Below are 14,164 nucleotides of genomic sequence, written 5' to 3'. Positions count from 1 at the left end.
CGACGCAGAAAGAGCCCTCCGCGAAAGGGCCTTCCCCCTCTGCATGAACCCCAACTGCAGAGAACTGCTCGCGATTCGAGACCCCGTGGACCCGCGTCACGTCCACGAAGTCCAGGCTTGGAACATGCGCCACCTAGTCGCGCAGTCACACTTCCACCTCCAGCCGGAATACAGCAGGATCATTGTCTCCCTGCACAAACAGTCCGATGTGCTTCTTTGGATGCCCGAACTCACTGTCTCGCCGCCGCCGCCTAACCATCCACATCTCGTTCTCTCGAATGATGCCTCGCGCTTCCCGCGCGCCTGGCCTTCACCTCAAGCGGTGCAGACCCTTAACCCGATTCTTTCTGTGAGGGTCTCCTGCGCTTATTCTGCCGCGACTATGGCATGCCTGATAAGCCTCATATGCTGTGGTGGAGGATGATTAATGCTATTGGGGACTTTGATGACCATGTGAGGATATTGCCGGCGGGATTCCAGCTCGTGTGGGACCATTTGATGGAGCGGCGCGATGAGGAAGTTAATGTTCTATTGGAGGTTTTTAGGCTCAGGCAGAGGTTGATTGATGATGGGGAGCCCACGGGCGATGATTTGCCGGTGGTTGATCTTGCTGAGTTTGAGGAGCCGGTGTGACGTCTATTGCAACTGGCTGTGGGGAGGAGAAAGAATGGAGGTGGTTAGAGGAACGAAAGAATCCACAGGAGTTTCCATTCCGTCTTTAATGTCTTGTTAGTTCTTGTGGTTGTATGTTCGATTTCGCAGGTTGTATTACTTCACTCAAATTAGGTAAGTCTATAAGCCTACATAAGATTCAACAGAACAAGTATATTACTTAGGTATAAGAAGCTTTTAATATTAAGAGACCACCACGAAAAATCCATCCATGCATCCATGCATCCATTCACCCGTCTCCCTCGCCCGAAATCAAAAATAGAAAAACACAGACATCTACTGCTGCAGCCGGCTGACACTAATGGCGAAAGACCAGCGAGCAGTCCAGTAGAGCCAAACTCAGCGCGAATAACGCAAAATAGGCAAGAAAGACAATGGATGGGATGAGAGTTAAGTGGTTCGTTCCATGGAATAAAGTCTCGCAAGATAAAGTAAAAGGTAAAGTAACAAACTGGGGTAGATAGTAAATAACTAAGATATGATAACAAGCGCGACACATACAGACGATGAATAAGAGAGATAGAGAGATATTGACTGAGACTAAACTAGTTACCTGGGCAATCAAAGACGGCGAAAAGCGGGTAAAGTAAATAAGAGACTGGGACTCGCATACAGAGAGAGAGAGAAAATACAGGAAACAGGAAGAGTAATGAAATGAGGAGAGCAACTGAACATCATAGGTATCCGTTTGACTTTGTACCAACACCAACCAAGATTACCATGCCGTGCATAGCAGATAGATATTAGTTCATCAGTTAGTGGTGAGTGGCTCACGCCGCAGCTTCAGCGGTCTTCTCCTCTGACTTTTCCTCTGCTGGTTTCTCTGTCTCCGCTTCCTTCTCTTCGCCCTTGTCCTTCTCGCCCGTCTCCTCGGTAGCAGCCTCGGGATCTACCACCTTCTCGGCATCGTCCTTAGCTGGCGCCGGCGTCTCTTCGGCCTTCTCCTTCTCGGCGTCAGGCATGGGGGTATCCTGGTCGGGTGTGTCGAGCTTAGTGTCGTCGTCCTTGTCGGCATCCTTCTCCTTGTGCACGCCGTTTGCCTTGGGCTTGCCCTCATCCTTGGCGTCCTTCTCCTTGTCTTGAGAGGGGGTGCCGCGGTCAGAGTCCAAGACGTTCTTCCACTTGGAGAGGATATCGAGGGCGCGTTTCCGGAAGTTGAACTCCTCATCGCGGGGGATGCTGGAGAGCTTGATGATCATGCGGAGAACCTTGTGAATCTTGGTTTCGCGGATGATGGAGACCTCGAGGTCGTTGAGCTTCTCGAGCTTGTTGAAGTAGGTTGACATCGTGGCCATTTCCTCTTCCTTGGGTGGGTGGTCGCGCGAAATGAAGCCCTTCTGGAGGCGGTGGCGGACGAAGAGGACTGTTATATAGCTCATTAGAGTTTGGAATTGTGTGTTGATTGGGGGGATGGCATACCTTCTCGCTCTCTTTTCTTCCTGGCTTCCTCGAGGTTGACCTGGGGCTCGGGCTCCTTGGCCGCGGGCGACTCGTCACTGTCATCGGCAGCGGCACCCTTCTTCTTCTTGCTTGCGCTCTTGCCCTTGGAGGCAGAGGCCTTCTTTTCATCTGCTGGGTTCTTGGGAGTCGTGAGCTTCAGCTTGGTGCCGGTCTTTGGTGTCTTAGCGGGCTATTGAAGCTTCTTAGTGTGAAATCGACAGGGGAATGTTGATGTTTCTTACCTTCTCCTCGGCCTCGGCATCAGCGTCCTTCTTTCTCTTCTTAGAGCTCTTGGGCTGCTTCGGCTCATCTGCGTCTTCCATATCCACGTCGTCGTTGATCTGCATGCTCTTTCGCTTGCTCTTCTTGGCCTCCTTTTCAGCCTTGGCCGCGGCCTTAGCGGCAGCCTGGGCTTCCAGTTCCTCCTCTTCTTGCTGGATGGCGGCTTGGTGATCTGAAAGCATGTTCTTGAAGTGTGCGAGATCGTTGTTCTCTGCAGCAACTTTGTAAGCAGCGACAAGCGACTTGGACTTGCCCTTCTCTGAAACGTCCTGGCAGGTGGTAGGGTCGAGGGGAGAGAGGTCGGTGTTAGGAATCCAGGCACTGTGAGGAATTAGCATTAGCGTCGCTCATCGGAGAATATTCGCGTAGAAGAAAGCACGTACAATTCGTTCGTTTGGAGGAACATGACGGGGAAGGTTCTCTCGGCAGCACGCTTGCCGTCATCAGCGTAGTCCTCGCGGTATGTTCCATCGCTGCGCGCGGCGGTCACAGGGCGCGTCTGCAGGAGGGTCTGAGGGAGAATCTCCTCGTCGCAAATAATGGCCGGCCACGGCGGGAAGCTGCGAAGACGCGCAAGGTAGTAGTCACCAGACTTAGCATCGAGCTGGGTGATGCGCGTCATCGACTTTTTGCGATTGAGCTTCGATTTGGTGTCTCCGCCCGTAGACTTGCGCTTGGAAGATGACTTCTTGGTTGATGAAGGTGTTCCGTTGGCGGCCTCAGACTCTGCAGGGGCAGCAGCATCCTCCTCGGATTTTTTAGCTTCGGCGTCAGTTGTGCTAGGCTTTTCGGCGGCGGCGTCTGTAGGTTCCTTCTTGTCTTCTTGAGCGGAGGTGTCTTCGAATGAGGAACGAGGTGTTAGCCAAGCCATTCTCAACGCAGGTGCCAGGTACAACACAGCTTCACGCGATCGCGACGGGCGGTCGACGGCCAGGAAACCGAGAGCAAGCTTGAACTGCACTTACCAGCAGGCTTTTCCTCCGCGCCATTGGCGTCCTTCTCTGTGCTCTCCTTGGTGGACTCAGTCGCTGACTCCTGGGGGGTAGCTTTGACGTCTGCAGGAGCGCGCTCAGCAGGCGCCGCAGCAGCGTCGGGCCCAGGTGCCGAGGAGGTGGTATTGGACTCAGCCATGGTTCGCAACGAAGCTCAATAATATGATAGAAAAGCAGAGAGGAACTTGGTTGATGAGAACGAAGCCAAGGCCTTCCTGCCGGAGATGGTGGAAAGGTCGAGGTGGTTTTCGGTGGGAGAGAAAGTGGTGGAGAAGGTCGCGACGCCGGGAGGCGGGAAGTCGACAACGCGTTGCACTGGGGGAAAAAGGGACGCTCGCCCGTAAATGACGCAACGGTCAAGCACCGCAACAGCGCAAATTTATCAACGCCAGACACAAGATGCGCTTCTTGCTTCTCAGTACAGGGGTTCCGTTTCTCGATGGATCAGAAATTTCTCTGCTAGGGAGTTAGCGCGAGCTCCGTAGCACGGGATGCAAACACTTACGCAGTAGGGGCCCGTAGTAACGGCGCTCAAGAAGTAGCAACAACAGCGCTGGATTCCTCAACCTGATGACACTTGAAGGGTGCACGAGGGCGCGATGAAAGCAGAAGGAGGTTGTGTTGCAGCGATGGTTGATGAAACTTCACACGCGGTCTGGGCGGTAGACGATCCTCCAGCCCCCTTAGAATGCGGAGAAGCTACAAAGCGTGTGGTCTCTCTCGTACTCTCGTACCGGTAGAAAGATGTGGTCCAAAGGGTCGCTGTTGCTCGCGATGCACCGACGCGTAACTCTGCGTACGCGTTTAGGGAGCAAACAATTGATGATAAGGGTCGCGAAACTTCAGATCAGTCTCGTTTAACGTCTGCCTTCTGTAATTAGCCCGCTGGCCCTGTTTCAATGGGGAGAGTGAAGCATAAACCACTTGCCACAGTCAAGCCGGTGTTGTAAGGACTTGCGCAGACTGTCGAGTGGCGGCGGAGAAGTTGTTGAACCCCGCAATTGCCAGTTATTGCGACTATCTTGGAGAATCACCCGAGAAGCAGACACGTTAAAAACTCCTCGTTAACCTTAAGAATCTCGCATGCGAACGATGCTGTTGGCGGGAGGGATGACGGAAGTGGTTTTGGGACTGCTAATCTGGTCGGGGAATGCGAATGTAAGCGGCTTGCTGCGGACACTGGACTGGTCTTAACCACCGTCATTCACCATAATAGCAGCTTATTGGAACATCCAACAAGCACGTTATAGTCCTTTTACAACAGGACCGTTGTCTCAGTCCTCCAATTCAGTATTACAAGCTTCACTACAAGTATGAATATTATAACCATGACTAACTATCACGCCGGGCCAGAACGTTATAAGTAGCCCTGACAAATATAGGACTACAAGCCGAACAACAAGATCATCGTGTCTGACGTTAATTATATTAGATACTCTCATGCGCCGTGTAATCATACAAATTCCCCTGTAAGGATGGGGCAGAAGAATAGCCCTAAGGATATGTATCCGTTGATGAACCATTACCCAAGTTGAAAAAATGACAGCAATGGGAATGACAAGGCGGGTATCATTGAAGAGCAGAGAATGGTATGTGACGTCTCCGAGGGCCCTTCCCATAGCCTTAGGCAATCGAAGCGCATTCGGAATCGTCTTCCAGCCACCCTCCATTATCCGGCGTTGCCATTTCTGCTGGCTCTGGCTTGTGTATCCGAACCACCCAAAGAAAGTAGTCCTCCACAGGCACCAAGTTCAATAAGATCCCGTTGAATCTCCAACCGAGAGTGCACACCAGTGCGCCAGCGACAGCGTCGAGAATAAAGTGGTTCGCAGTCGCAACGATGGCGGCAAGGATAATGAACGGATATGCAAAGCCAAGGAAAAGACAAGCTAGGCGGTACCGTGACGGTATTTGGATCTCAAAAGAGCCGATACGGATGCGAGTCGAGAGGCGATGGTGAGCAGGTAGTGGAATGGTCATGATGGTGAGCCCGATCATGAGCGAATAACCAAAGTGTAGGGACGGCATGGCAGCTATTTAAGTATTTCGGATAAGAATCAAGCCAGAAGGGATAGGGAATATACTCACCATATTGATTGCAGAATCTGTTCTCGGTCCAAACACTGCCAGCACCTTTGGCACCATGCACAGTATCGACGAAGCCATAGCTGCGCGCCAACTTGGCTTCGGGTCCCAGTACGTTCTCATCGCTCAGCAAGCGAGGCGGCATGCACGGCCATAGGGTAAAGACAACAAAGGCGAGCAGATTGCACACGGCCAATGTCCGGCGACGAGCTTGGTAGAGAAGCGGTCCAGCTGGTGAACCACTCTTCATTCCCCGAGGCTTCCCGGCTTGGAGCTCGTCGAACCGATTCCTGGTAATAGTATAGTAATATAGCCAAACTAGAAATGCGATTGTCCCAGGAATATGGATAAAGGAGTAGATCCAGTTGGTCCATCTCATAAGCAGAGGGTGCCGGAGGAAGAATTGCTGAATCGGGACTTCCCAAAACATCCCAAGAGCCTGTTCAATCTCAATAAGCTTGAGCGCGTGCTTCCTTGCCACGTCAACGGTTCCTTCTTGTAGGGTTACGGCCGTGAACGCTCGTCCTAGTTGGTATGTCTGTGCGCGCTGGATCAGTCACTTTTCATGAGGAGAAACCAAAGAGAGCACCGTACCCAGTAGACCAGTGCCCAATACCAACATTCTGCTAAGAAAGGTAGTTTCCGTAGTAGGCGGCTGAGAAGACGGTCTTGAAAGACAGCAGTGTTTGGAGAGGTAACCTCCCGGGTCCACCAGAAGAGCCCTACTCGTCGCTTGCGCCATGTCTCGAATCCGAAGTGAGAACTTGACGGCGAGAGAGACCGGTCCTTGAGAAGTCCATCCTTGGCTGTCGGCGAGGATAGACCCGACTCTAGAGAATCTGGTGAAGCTCCACGATAGCGGTCGGGGGACCTGCGACGAGCACGAGGTGAGGGAGGGAACGAGCCGGCAGCGCGATTAATCCAAGTACCACCAAAAAGAAGGACAATAACCACCAAAGGTTCCAGAAAAGCTCCGACCCCCATATTGCTGTTTGGCCTTGGCTGGCGACAGCAACCCTGGTAGGAGGCGTCAAGCAAAGTCAATGAGAGGCGATGCGCGATGTGAGACGACCGGGAAAGAAAGCCGTGACGACAGGGAAAGGGTCAGGAACGGATGGACCAAAGCAACACCACCCTGGGAACAAAACAAGCCACCGCTGGACCCCCAGCCTGTAGACGAGAGATGTAACCGAATGAATCACACCAAAGAGAGCCGAGAGAGAGAGAGAGAGATGTGGCAGTGAGTAGGGATACCTCGGGAGGGCTGCTGGCACCTTCTCTTTTAGTGGGCACGCGAGTATATGTAGTCAGTCACCAGCCTCACCAGTCAGCCCGCTTGACAACAAACTCATCCATGGTCAGATGGCGTTCTGAGCGGGGTCAGCCTTTCAAGGCGCCTGTGTCGTAAACAAAGCATTGTTGCAAATTGGGCTGCGAAACACGAAGCCGGCTCAGCCGGGACCAGCACAGAGCTGTCATTAGCTAGGTTCGCTATGTAAGGCAGGTTTGTGTGCGAGACCTCGGTCCTCTATTGGAGATCGACGCTCGACAACACGGCCGCCTTGAGCTCCCATGCAGCCGACTCCGTGCGCAGTGCAGAGTTCTCTGGCTGTCGCACGCTCTGGCATCCGAGTGACCGGTGATTGCTCGCGGTAATAATACCAGCAAGTGATATAGAAAGTCCGCCAGATCCACGTAGCGCCAATTACGGCAGGAGGTCGTGCGCGATGTGGAGTTGGCAGATCAGCTGGAGCCGTCGTTAATCTTTAGCTTTACTAGTCCCGTCGATAGGGCTGGTCTTGTACGCCCATTACCGCCCTTTGCTTTGTTCTGCACAATCCTGGATGGCCATTCCCTTGGCGTACCACCCGTCACTCCAATCACTTCGTCAAGAAGGAGTCTTGAACTGCAGTCAGCCAGTGCCTGAATGATGGGCTGCTAGGGTAGCTATTCAGCTGTTTTGCAGGCCTTCCAAAGTGGAATCAAAATGCGCACTGAGCTGGAAGTCCAATAAAAACCTGCGTTAATCGGCAAGTACAAGTACTGACTACTGATTCGGCACTCTGTTAATTCACCGAGGGCTACACTTTCGGAGGGATCAATCTATCCCTCATAGGCCACCCAGATTCTGCATCTGAGGCATTTCGAGCACGAAGCTCACCATCAGATGGGCTGGAATGTATACACCAGCCTTACACACCATTAATACTAGCGTATTCGGCGCCGGAAGATGGAACGATAAGGCCCTCCGGATTCTCAACCTCCGAGGTTCCGAATGCCGGAGATCGCCTGCACTATTCTTATGAACCGCATAACCTGGGTCTTGGTAATCCGGCTCCCAGTTAAAACCAGATCAGGTCCAACATGCTCCATCGTGGTTTAAAGCTTGACAAACTCAAGGTTATCTCTAGTCTCTGCAAGCTGGGCTACACCTCCTTTCAGCACTCCTCTACCAGCAACCGCGCTATAGACACACCGTTTATCAGATCAGGACTATGACATCACTAGCATATCATGCCGCATATTGACTTCATAGCCTCACTTCTTATAACGGACATCGGATAGCCCTCCCAGCTCCTCTCCTGACTCTCACACACGCGAAAATACTTACCTTATCAGGGGCTGTATGATGTACATATGATGACAGAGCTCGTAGATGGGAAGCAATGCTAAGCTTCATATACGAACCATTTCCCCTTACCTCTACCAGGCACAATCATAATAACCCCATGATCCAATTTCCTCAATTTAGACATTCAATTGATTATAGTAACCGCCTTCTCCTACCATAACCTCATAAATCATATATCTATCATAATGTTCACTCCCACGGCCCGAACGGCCCTCGCGTCGCAGAAGGCGCTTGGTGCAGCTTTCCAGAAGGCCGCAACGCCATCAGTACTCTCCAAGAGCTTGTCAACGACAGCTCCCGTTGCCTCCGCAAATACGGCAACCCCTCTACTCCATGACAAGGCCAAGGGATTCGGGTTCGCGCGACACAACCCTCGTCCGAAGAAGCCGAGAACCACGGGTGTGACTGAGATTCGCGGTCCATACTATACGGTAGGTGCTGCCAATGCACATAAACGGGAGAGAGGAAGCTAATGTTGATCGCAGGTGATGGGCAAGCGGTACCTTGCTGATGTTCTTGAGACGTAAGCTGGTCCTTGGGCGTTTCGAATAAGCTAAGCTGATGTGATATAGGATGGGCGCGCATGTCGACGGACTCAAGTTCGCCGGAGGTTCCTTCTCGCTCTTCCCGGAGAAGCCGCTGAAGGAGTTGATTGACCTGGCACACGAGCACAACGTCTATGTCTCAACGGTTGGTTTAGCCTAGAACGTCAGCGCCATATGAATCGCTTACTAACTCTCGTCTTATACTCTGTAGGGCGGGTGGGCCGAGCACCTTCTCACGCACCCAGACCCGAACGCCGTCTTCGACAAGTACCTCACAAAATGCAAAGACCTCGGCTTCGACGTAATCGAGCTCTCCTCGGGATTCCTCTCAATTCCGGAAGACGACTGGCTCCGCCTCGTTGACAAGGTCCATTCGTACGGCCTGAAGGCGAAACCGGAACTCGGAATTCAGTTCGGAGCAGGCGGAGATACATCAGCGGCTGGTCTCGAGTCATTGGGTACCTCTGACCCCGGCAAGCTGGTCAACCTCGGCCATAAATTCTTGAATGCGGGCGTTGAGCGCCTCATGATTGAGTCCGAGGGTATCACGGAGAATGTCAAGAGCTGGAGGACGGACGTTGTGTCGAAGATCATGAAGGAGTTGCCGCACGAGAGAGTGATGTTTGAGGCTGCGGACCCGCAGGTTTATACCTGGTATATGAGGGAGTTTGGTATCGATGTCAACCTGTTTGTGGACCATAGCCAGATTGTGCAGCTTTCTGGTCTGCGTCATGGCATCTGGGGAACGGCGGATACATTCGGACGCATTGTGTCGTTCCGTCCTGAGTAATGAGTTTCACGAAATGATATTACCCTTTAGCGCTTGAGATTAGCATGCTTGAATGAAATTCGCTTTGTATATGCAAGTTTTGGAGGTAAACCACGAGTCGCCTGTGAGTGACAGAACACAGCGGTGCCTTAGGTGTCAATGTCGATCACTGCAGCCTCGGACTCACGGGCAACTTCGCCAAGCCTTTGCAGTCTGGGGAAACCGCTCGCCTTCAACCACTTGAACTCAACTCGGGATTCACTGTGCTGACCAAACCTTTCCCAATGTATTCTCTACGATAGTACAATCGGATTCCCCGCGCGAAATGCTCTATTGTCCCACCGCAACCGCCGACTCGGCCTATCCCCGACCTCCCGCACCGGCTCCCCGCATTGACCGCCGTCCGCATACCCATTCGCGAAGACGCAGTGGTTCTTGACCCAGCGCCTTTTGATAATTTATAAAACCTCAGGCGCGAAATGCCTCGCGCGAGCACGACGCCGGGGGCTCGCCTCCGATGCAGACGCGCATGCGACAGCTGCAAGCGGCGGAAACAAAAGTGCAACGGAGAGCAACCATGCACGATATGCATCCAGCGGCGCAAAGAGGCGGAATGCCATTTCTCAGACAAACCGGCGAAATTGCTCCGTCCGAACAATGATTCGAAGGAAACTATGCTACTTAGCGAACATCTGGTGCCCACGCCGCAGCGACGAACGGCCATGGATCACCTGCTCAATTCGCTCGAGGATACCAGCGACAATCGCGAACAACAGGCTGGGGTTGGAGATGATAAGGATGGAGCGGCGCCTGTGCCCAAGGTTGCGCGACTGTTGAGGGACGGGCAGGGAAAGTTCATGTACATTGGGGACTCGGCCAGCTTGTCGTTCTTGCAGAGCGTTCGGCGGGTCGTGTCGTTGTCTATTGGACGGTGTGAATTCACGGAGGATACATCGCGACATTCTATGCTGGAGGCTTTTCAGAGCAATTCGACGACACAGAGCGGGCCGTTGGTCGATCCCCCGAGTCACGAAGAGGCGCAGAGGCTCGCTCGCCAGTATGTTTTGGCTACCAATCCGCTGCTGGACCTGTTTGATCTCGAAGAGTTCTATCCGCGGCTTGCCAATTGGATTGAGAATCCGAGAGGCGATGAGGATACAGTCAGCTCAATCTTCTATCTCGTCCTCGCAATCGGCGCTCAGGTATCAGATACGAATCAGACACTGGCTGAGCAATACTTTGTCAGCGGCCGGCAGCTAGCCTTTTCTGCGTTCACTGAGACTCCCAGTCTATACACCATTCAGTCATATGTTGTTATCTCAATGTATATGCTCGGTGCCTGCCGTCGAAATGGCGCCTTCATGAACCTCGGAATCGCACTGCGCGCCGCATATGCGGTGGGTATTCACCGGAAAGACGCAAATTCGCTGTTCACTGCCCGGGAACGAAGAGCTAGAGAGCGAGTGTGGAAGAGCCTGCGCATGATGGATTTATTCCTCGCTGCATCATTAGGGCGTCCACCAGCTACATCAGACTTCGACCATGACCCGAGAGAGAGTGAAATCTTTCGAAGAGGATCGGATCCAACCCAAGATCAGCTATCAACGACTGTAGTAGCCCTGTGTCGCATATTTGAGCGAGTTCTCACAGAGGTGTACATGCGGCAGGTCGTTTCGATTCATGTGGCAGAGAACATCTCCAACCAGCACCGAGCATGGGTTAAGAACCTGCCTGCCTTCTTACAAATGCAAACAGAGCGACTAGAGTCCAAATCACTAGAAGAGAGCCTGGCTGCCGCACACGTCTTTGGCTCATACTACTGGTCCATTATCCTGTTAACCCGCCCATTCTTGATATTCTGGGTATCACAATATGTCCGAAACAAAAAAGATTCTACAATTGCACCAACCGAAACTCGGAACGGCACCTCTCGCCTCTCCCTCTTCGCCGACGCCTGCGTCTATTCCGCCCTCCGCGGGCTCGACATAATAGACGGCCTCTCCAAACACGAGTCTCTACCCCGCCGACTCCCCTTCCTCATCAACTCCGTCTTCAACTCTGCTGTTGTTCTTGGTGCAGCATTCTTCGCCGACCATGATAACCTCCTCCCGCTAGAGGAGGGTCTCAGCAAGGCCGAGAAATTTCTTGCGCTCTTCGTGCCTCATGATCCACACTCTTGCCGGTTCTTGCAGATTGTCAAGTACCTCCGTGGCGCGGTGGCTGAGTACGTTGGGCGTCGGAATAAATCGTGGATGGAGAGACGCAGTCGGCAAGTTGATCAGCTCTTCGGGCAGGTTGGGGGTGCGAGTGACGCTAGAGCATCACCACCGTTCGACCCAGTGCCTGATCGACGAGCAGGCGATATGACTGCTGCTGCACCACTACCTTCTTCACCCCTCTCCGTATCACCAGGCAAACAGACACAAATACAAGGAAACCGCACGCCCACCTCCCAAACACAATCCCACACCCACGCTCAATCCCAAACCCATCAACCCCCCGACCAACCACCCCACCTAAACCAAACCCAATCAATGCCGTACGACAACAGCATCTGGGACGCCCTCTGCGGCGTCACATCCACCACTACCGGACAAAACTCAACAGGATCCTACCCCTACGACACCGCAATATCCACACTCACGACAACCGGAATCCCCATAGGATTCTCACCGGGTGGGACAAACCCAATAAGTAACCCCATGCAAACTGGTTCTGGTCCCGGTTCCGCGGGCGCAGGGACAGGTATAACCGATGAACCGGGCGGACACACGCCGCTTTCTGATATGCTTCTTTCGGATAATGGATTGCTTTATATGGCGGAGGATTTACCGGTTTTTGGGCTTTGGGATGAGACTTAGGTCGGCTGGGGTTATGATGATATGACTTGGCTTTGGCTTTGGGTAGGGTTGGTGTTGGCGTTGTTATTTGCAGCGGAGTGACGTGTTAAGGCAATTGGGGGTCCAAAAAATTGTATATATCATTTCTATCGTCTCATGACAAGTACTGTATAATCTGTCTATAACAAAAAACCGTAACCAAAATCGTTCTATAACCCCAAGAAGAAACCTAGGCGAAGAACCCAGACATTGTAACCAAGAATGCAAAGCCAACCGTAGACCAAAGATGAATGCCTCCCAAGTAAGATGCAGCGTCTCCGCATTGGAAGTACTCCTCGACATTGGTCTCATTCAGCGGACCGCTTATCTCATCGAGTTCATCCCAAAGCGCGTCGCAATCTATGTCGATGTCTGGGCCTATGTGTATTCGAGTGAAGTCTTTTAGGTTAGGGAGGTTTATGCTGGTAGGTCGTTAGCATTTCGTTGTTAAAGCAAGCTCGGTAATAACAATCTTGGATGTAGGACAACTTACTCTGTGACATTCCCGCTGAACAGGAAATTCTCTCCTCGCTCCACCGGAAGAGTAATATTTAAAGGTTCGTTAGGGATGGCGATAAATTCATGAGTGTAATTGCGTAAAGCAGGGAAAGACAGACTGGAACGGGGAAGGTCAGCGAGATCGGTTCTTTGAGCGCTAAGACGACTAACTCTGCGATATCCCCCCTGATATAGATATTGCCGCCCATTGTATTCAACTTGGGGAAATCAACTGCGATAGGCGAGGCGCCGTATATTTTCAGGTACAGCGCCGACCACTCACAGTCATTGCATGTGAGAGCAGTTACCTCCGGCGTTGAGAGACTGCAATTGTTTGAATCAGCTGAGGTCGCCTGATGGGCTTAAGAGGAGGGCATACCTTGTTACATTTCCGCCTACCACGAGGCTGCCGACGCGCTCGAGGGCTGGGAAGAAAAGCGTCATTGAGGTGAATGCGTTCATATGTGAATAGAACCCGCAATTAACAGCATTGCAGATATCGAGTTCCTTCTCCACATTGCGCAGCGAGTCAAACGATTGCCTGTCCGGCCATTAGTTGATGGATTTAATAATGGACATGCACGGTACATACTCGGAAAAGTTGCCTCTCAAGTGAAGGGATGAGATGTTGGTCAGCTTTGGCAGCTGCAGCACCGGTGCATCACCAACGAGGTCTACATATAGACCATCAATTGACGCCAAGTTAGGCAGCGAGACTCTATTTAGCGAAGGGAGATTCGTAAGACGCAGATCGCTTCCCAGATACTCCAAATCAGGAAAGTCGACGGAGCTAAGGTCTCCAGAGTAGACTGTGATACTCCTGATACGCGTAATGTTGGGAAGTCTCAGAGGCCCGGACCAGTCAACCAGACCAAGCTCACCGGAAATCTCTGTACAGGTCTCAGCAATGAAATTGATGTCTGATTGATTGCGCGCTGTATAGTCGCTACGGGAGCAGTTTTGCGCCAGGGTCCCTGGAGGGGTCAGCAGAGGCCGGAGGGATTGAAAGAGGAGAATCAGAGCTCAGAACCAACCTAGCGACAGACATGCGAATGTCAACAGCAGCCGCGGCAGCAGCGTCGCGAACAACAGCTGCATGATTTGCGACAGGCGACATTGAGGTCGGAGATCTCCTGAGGCTGGAGGTCAATATTAAGGGATCAAGGGTCCAGAGCCCGCCAAGCGCTTGGCCCTCATGAGTAATGTGGGCGCCCATCAGACAATTGGCGCCGAGATCGCCAATCATCTGCTAAAGTCAGAAACCATTTCGATTGAAGCAAGTGTCAGTTCCTGAGTCATGGAGAATGACAGCAGAATGCATGTATATTTGCAGATAATGACATGCGCAATGCAGGTGATGCCTCGGAATG

General features: G+C 52.3%; 4 protein-coding genes across 4 annotated transcripts; 1 reads left to right on the top strand and 3 right to left on the bottom strand.

Annotated features, from left to right (window-relative positions):
* Positions 1-1,306: 1,306 nt before the first annotated feature.
* Positions 1,307-3,406, bottom strand: BDV14DRAFT_102012 (PWWP domain protein). Its single transcript, XM_073765509.1, has 4 exons — positions 2,778-3,406; positions 2,355-2,715; positions 2,092-2,302; positions 1,307-2,035 (listed from the first exon to the last, which is right to left on the bottom strand). Exons 1-4 carry the CDS (start codon positions 3,263-3,265, stop codon positions 1,443-1,445), a joined length of 1,653 nt encoding a protein of 550 aa, XP_073632245.1. The 5' UTR covers positions 3,266-3,406; the 3' UTR covers positions 1,307-1,442.
* A 1,603-nt stretch (positions 3,407-5,009) lies between these two features.
* On the bottom strand, positions 5,010-6,832 carry BDV14DRAFT_210464 (phosphatase PAP2 family protein; the record flags this gene model as incomplete). Its single annotated transcript, XM_073775899.1, has 3 exons — positions 6,066-6,832; positions 5,475-6,009; positions 5,010-5,419 (listed from the first exon to the last, which is right to left on the bottom strand). The coding sequence occupies exons 1-3, from the start codon at positions 6,453-6,455 to the stop codon at positions 5,010-5,012; spliced, it is 1,335 nt and encodes a 444-aa protein (XP_073632244.1). The 5' UTR covers positions 6,456-6,832.
* A 1,456-nt stretch (positions 6,833-8,288) lies between these two features.
* On the top strand, positions 8,289-12,278 carry BDV14DRAFT_210463 (coma-domain-containing protein; the record flags this gene model as incomplete). The annotated part of the gene is made up of 7 exons (XM_073775898.1): positions 8,289-8,534; positions 8,589-8,626; positions 8,676-8,793; positions 8,860-9,434; positions 9,890-11,746; positions 11,969-12,111; positions 12,157-12,278. 7 exons carry the CDS (start codon positions 8,289-8,291, stop codon positions 12,276-12,278), a joined length of 3,099 nt encoding a protein of 1,032 aa, XP_073632243.1.
* Positions 12,279-12,393: 115 nt separating this feature from the next.
* Positions 12,394-14,106, bottom strand: BDV14DRAFT_165537 (uncharacterized protein). The gene is made up of 6 exons (XM_073767343.1): positions 13,829-14,106; positions 13,387-13,768; positions 13,174-13,335; positions 12,966-13,118; positions 12,790-12,912; positions 12,394-12,718 (listed from the first exon to the last, which is right to left on the bottom strand). The coding sequence occupies exons 1-6, from the start codon at positions 13,890-13,892 to the stop codon at positions 12,487-12,489; spliced, it is 1,116 nt and encodes a 371-aa protein (XP_073632242.1). The 5' UTR covers positions 13,893-14,106; the 3' UTR covers positions 12,394-12,486.
* Positions 14,107-14,164: the final 58 nt, after the last annotated feature.

The sequence above is a fragment of the Aspergillus stella-maris genome (assembly GCF_047715825.1).
Source record: "Aspergillus stella-maris strain CBS 113639 unplaced genomic scaffold BDV14scaffold_5, whole genome shotgun sequence".
In the NCBI taxonomy this organism is placed as follows: Eukaryota; Fungi; Ascomycota; class Eurotiomycetes; order Eurotiales; family Aspergillaceae; genus Aspergillus; species Aspergillus stella-maris.
Note: the sequence above shows the minus strand (reverse complement) of the source record. Positions and strands in the feature narration are given on the sequence as shown.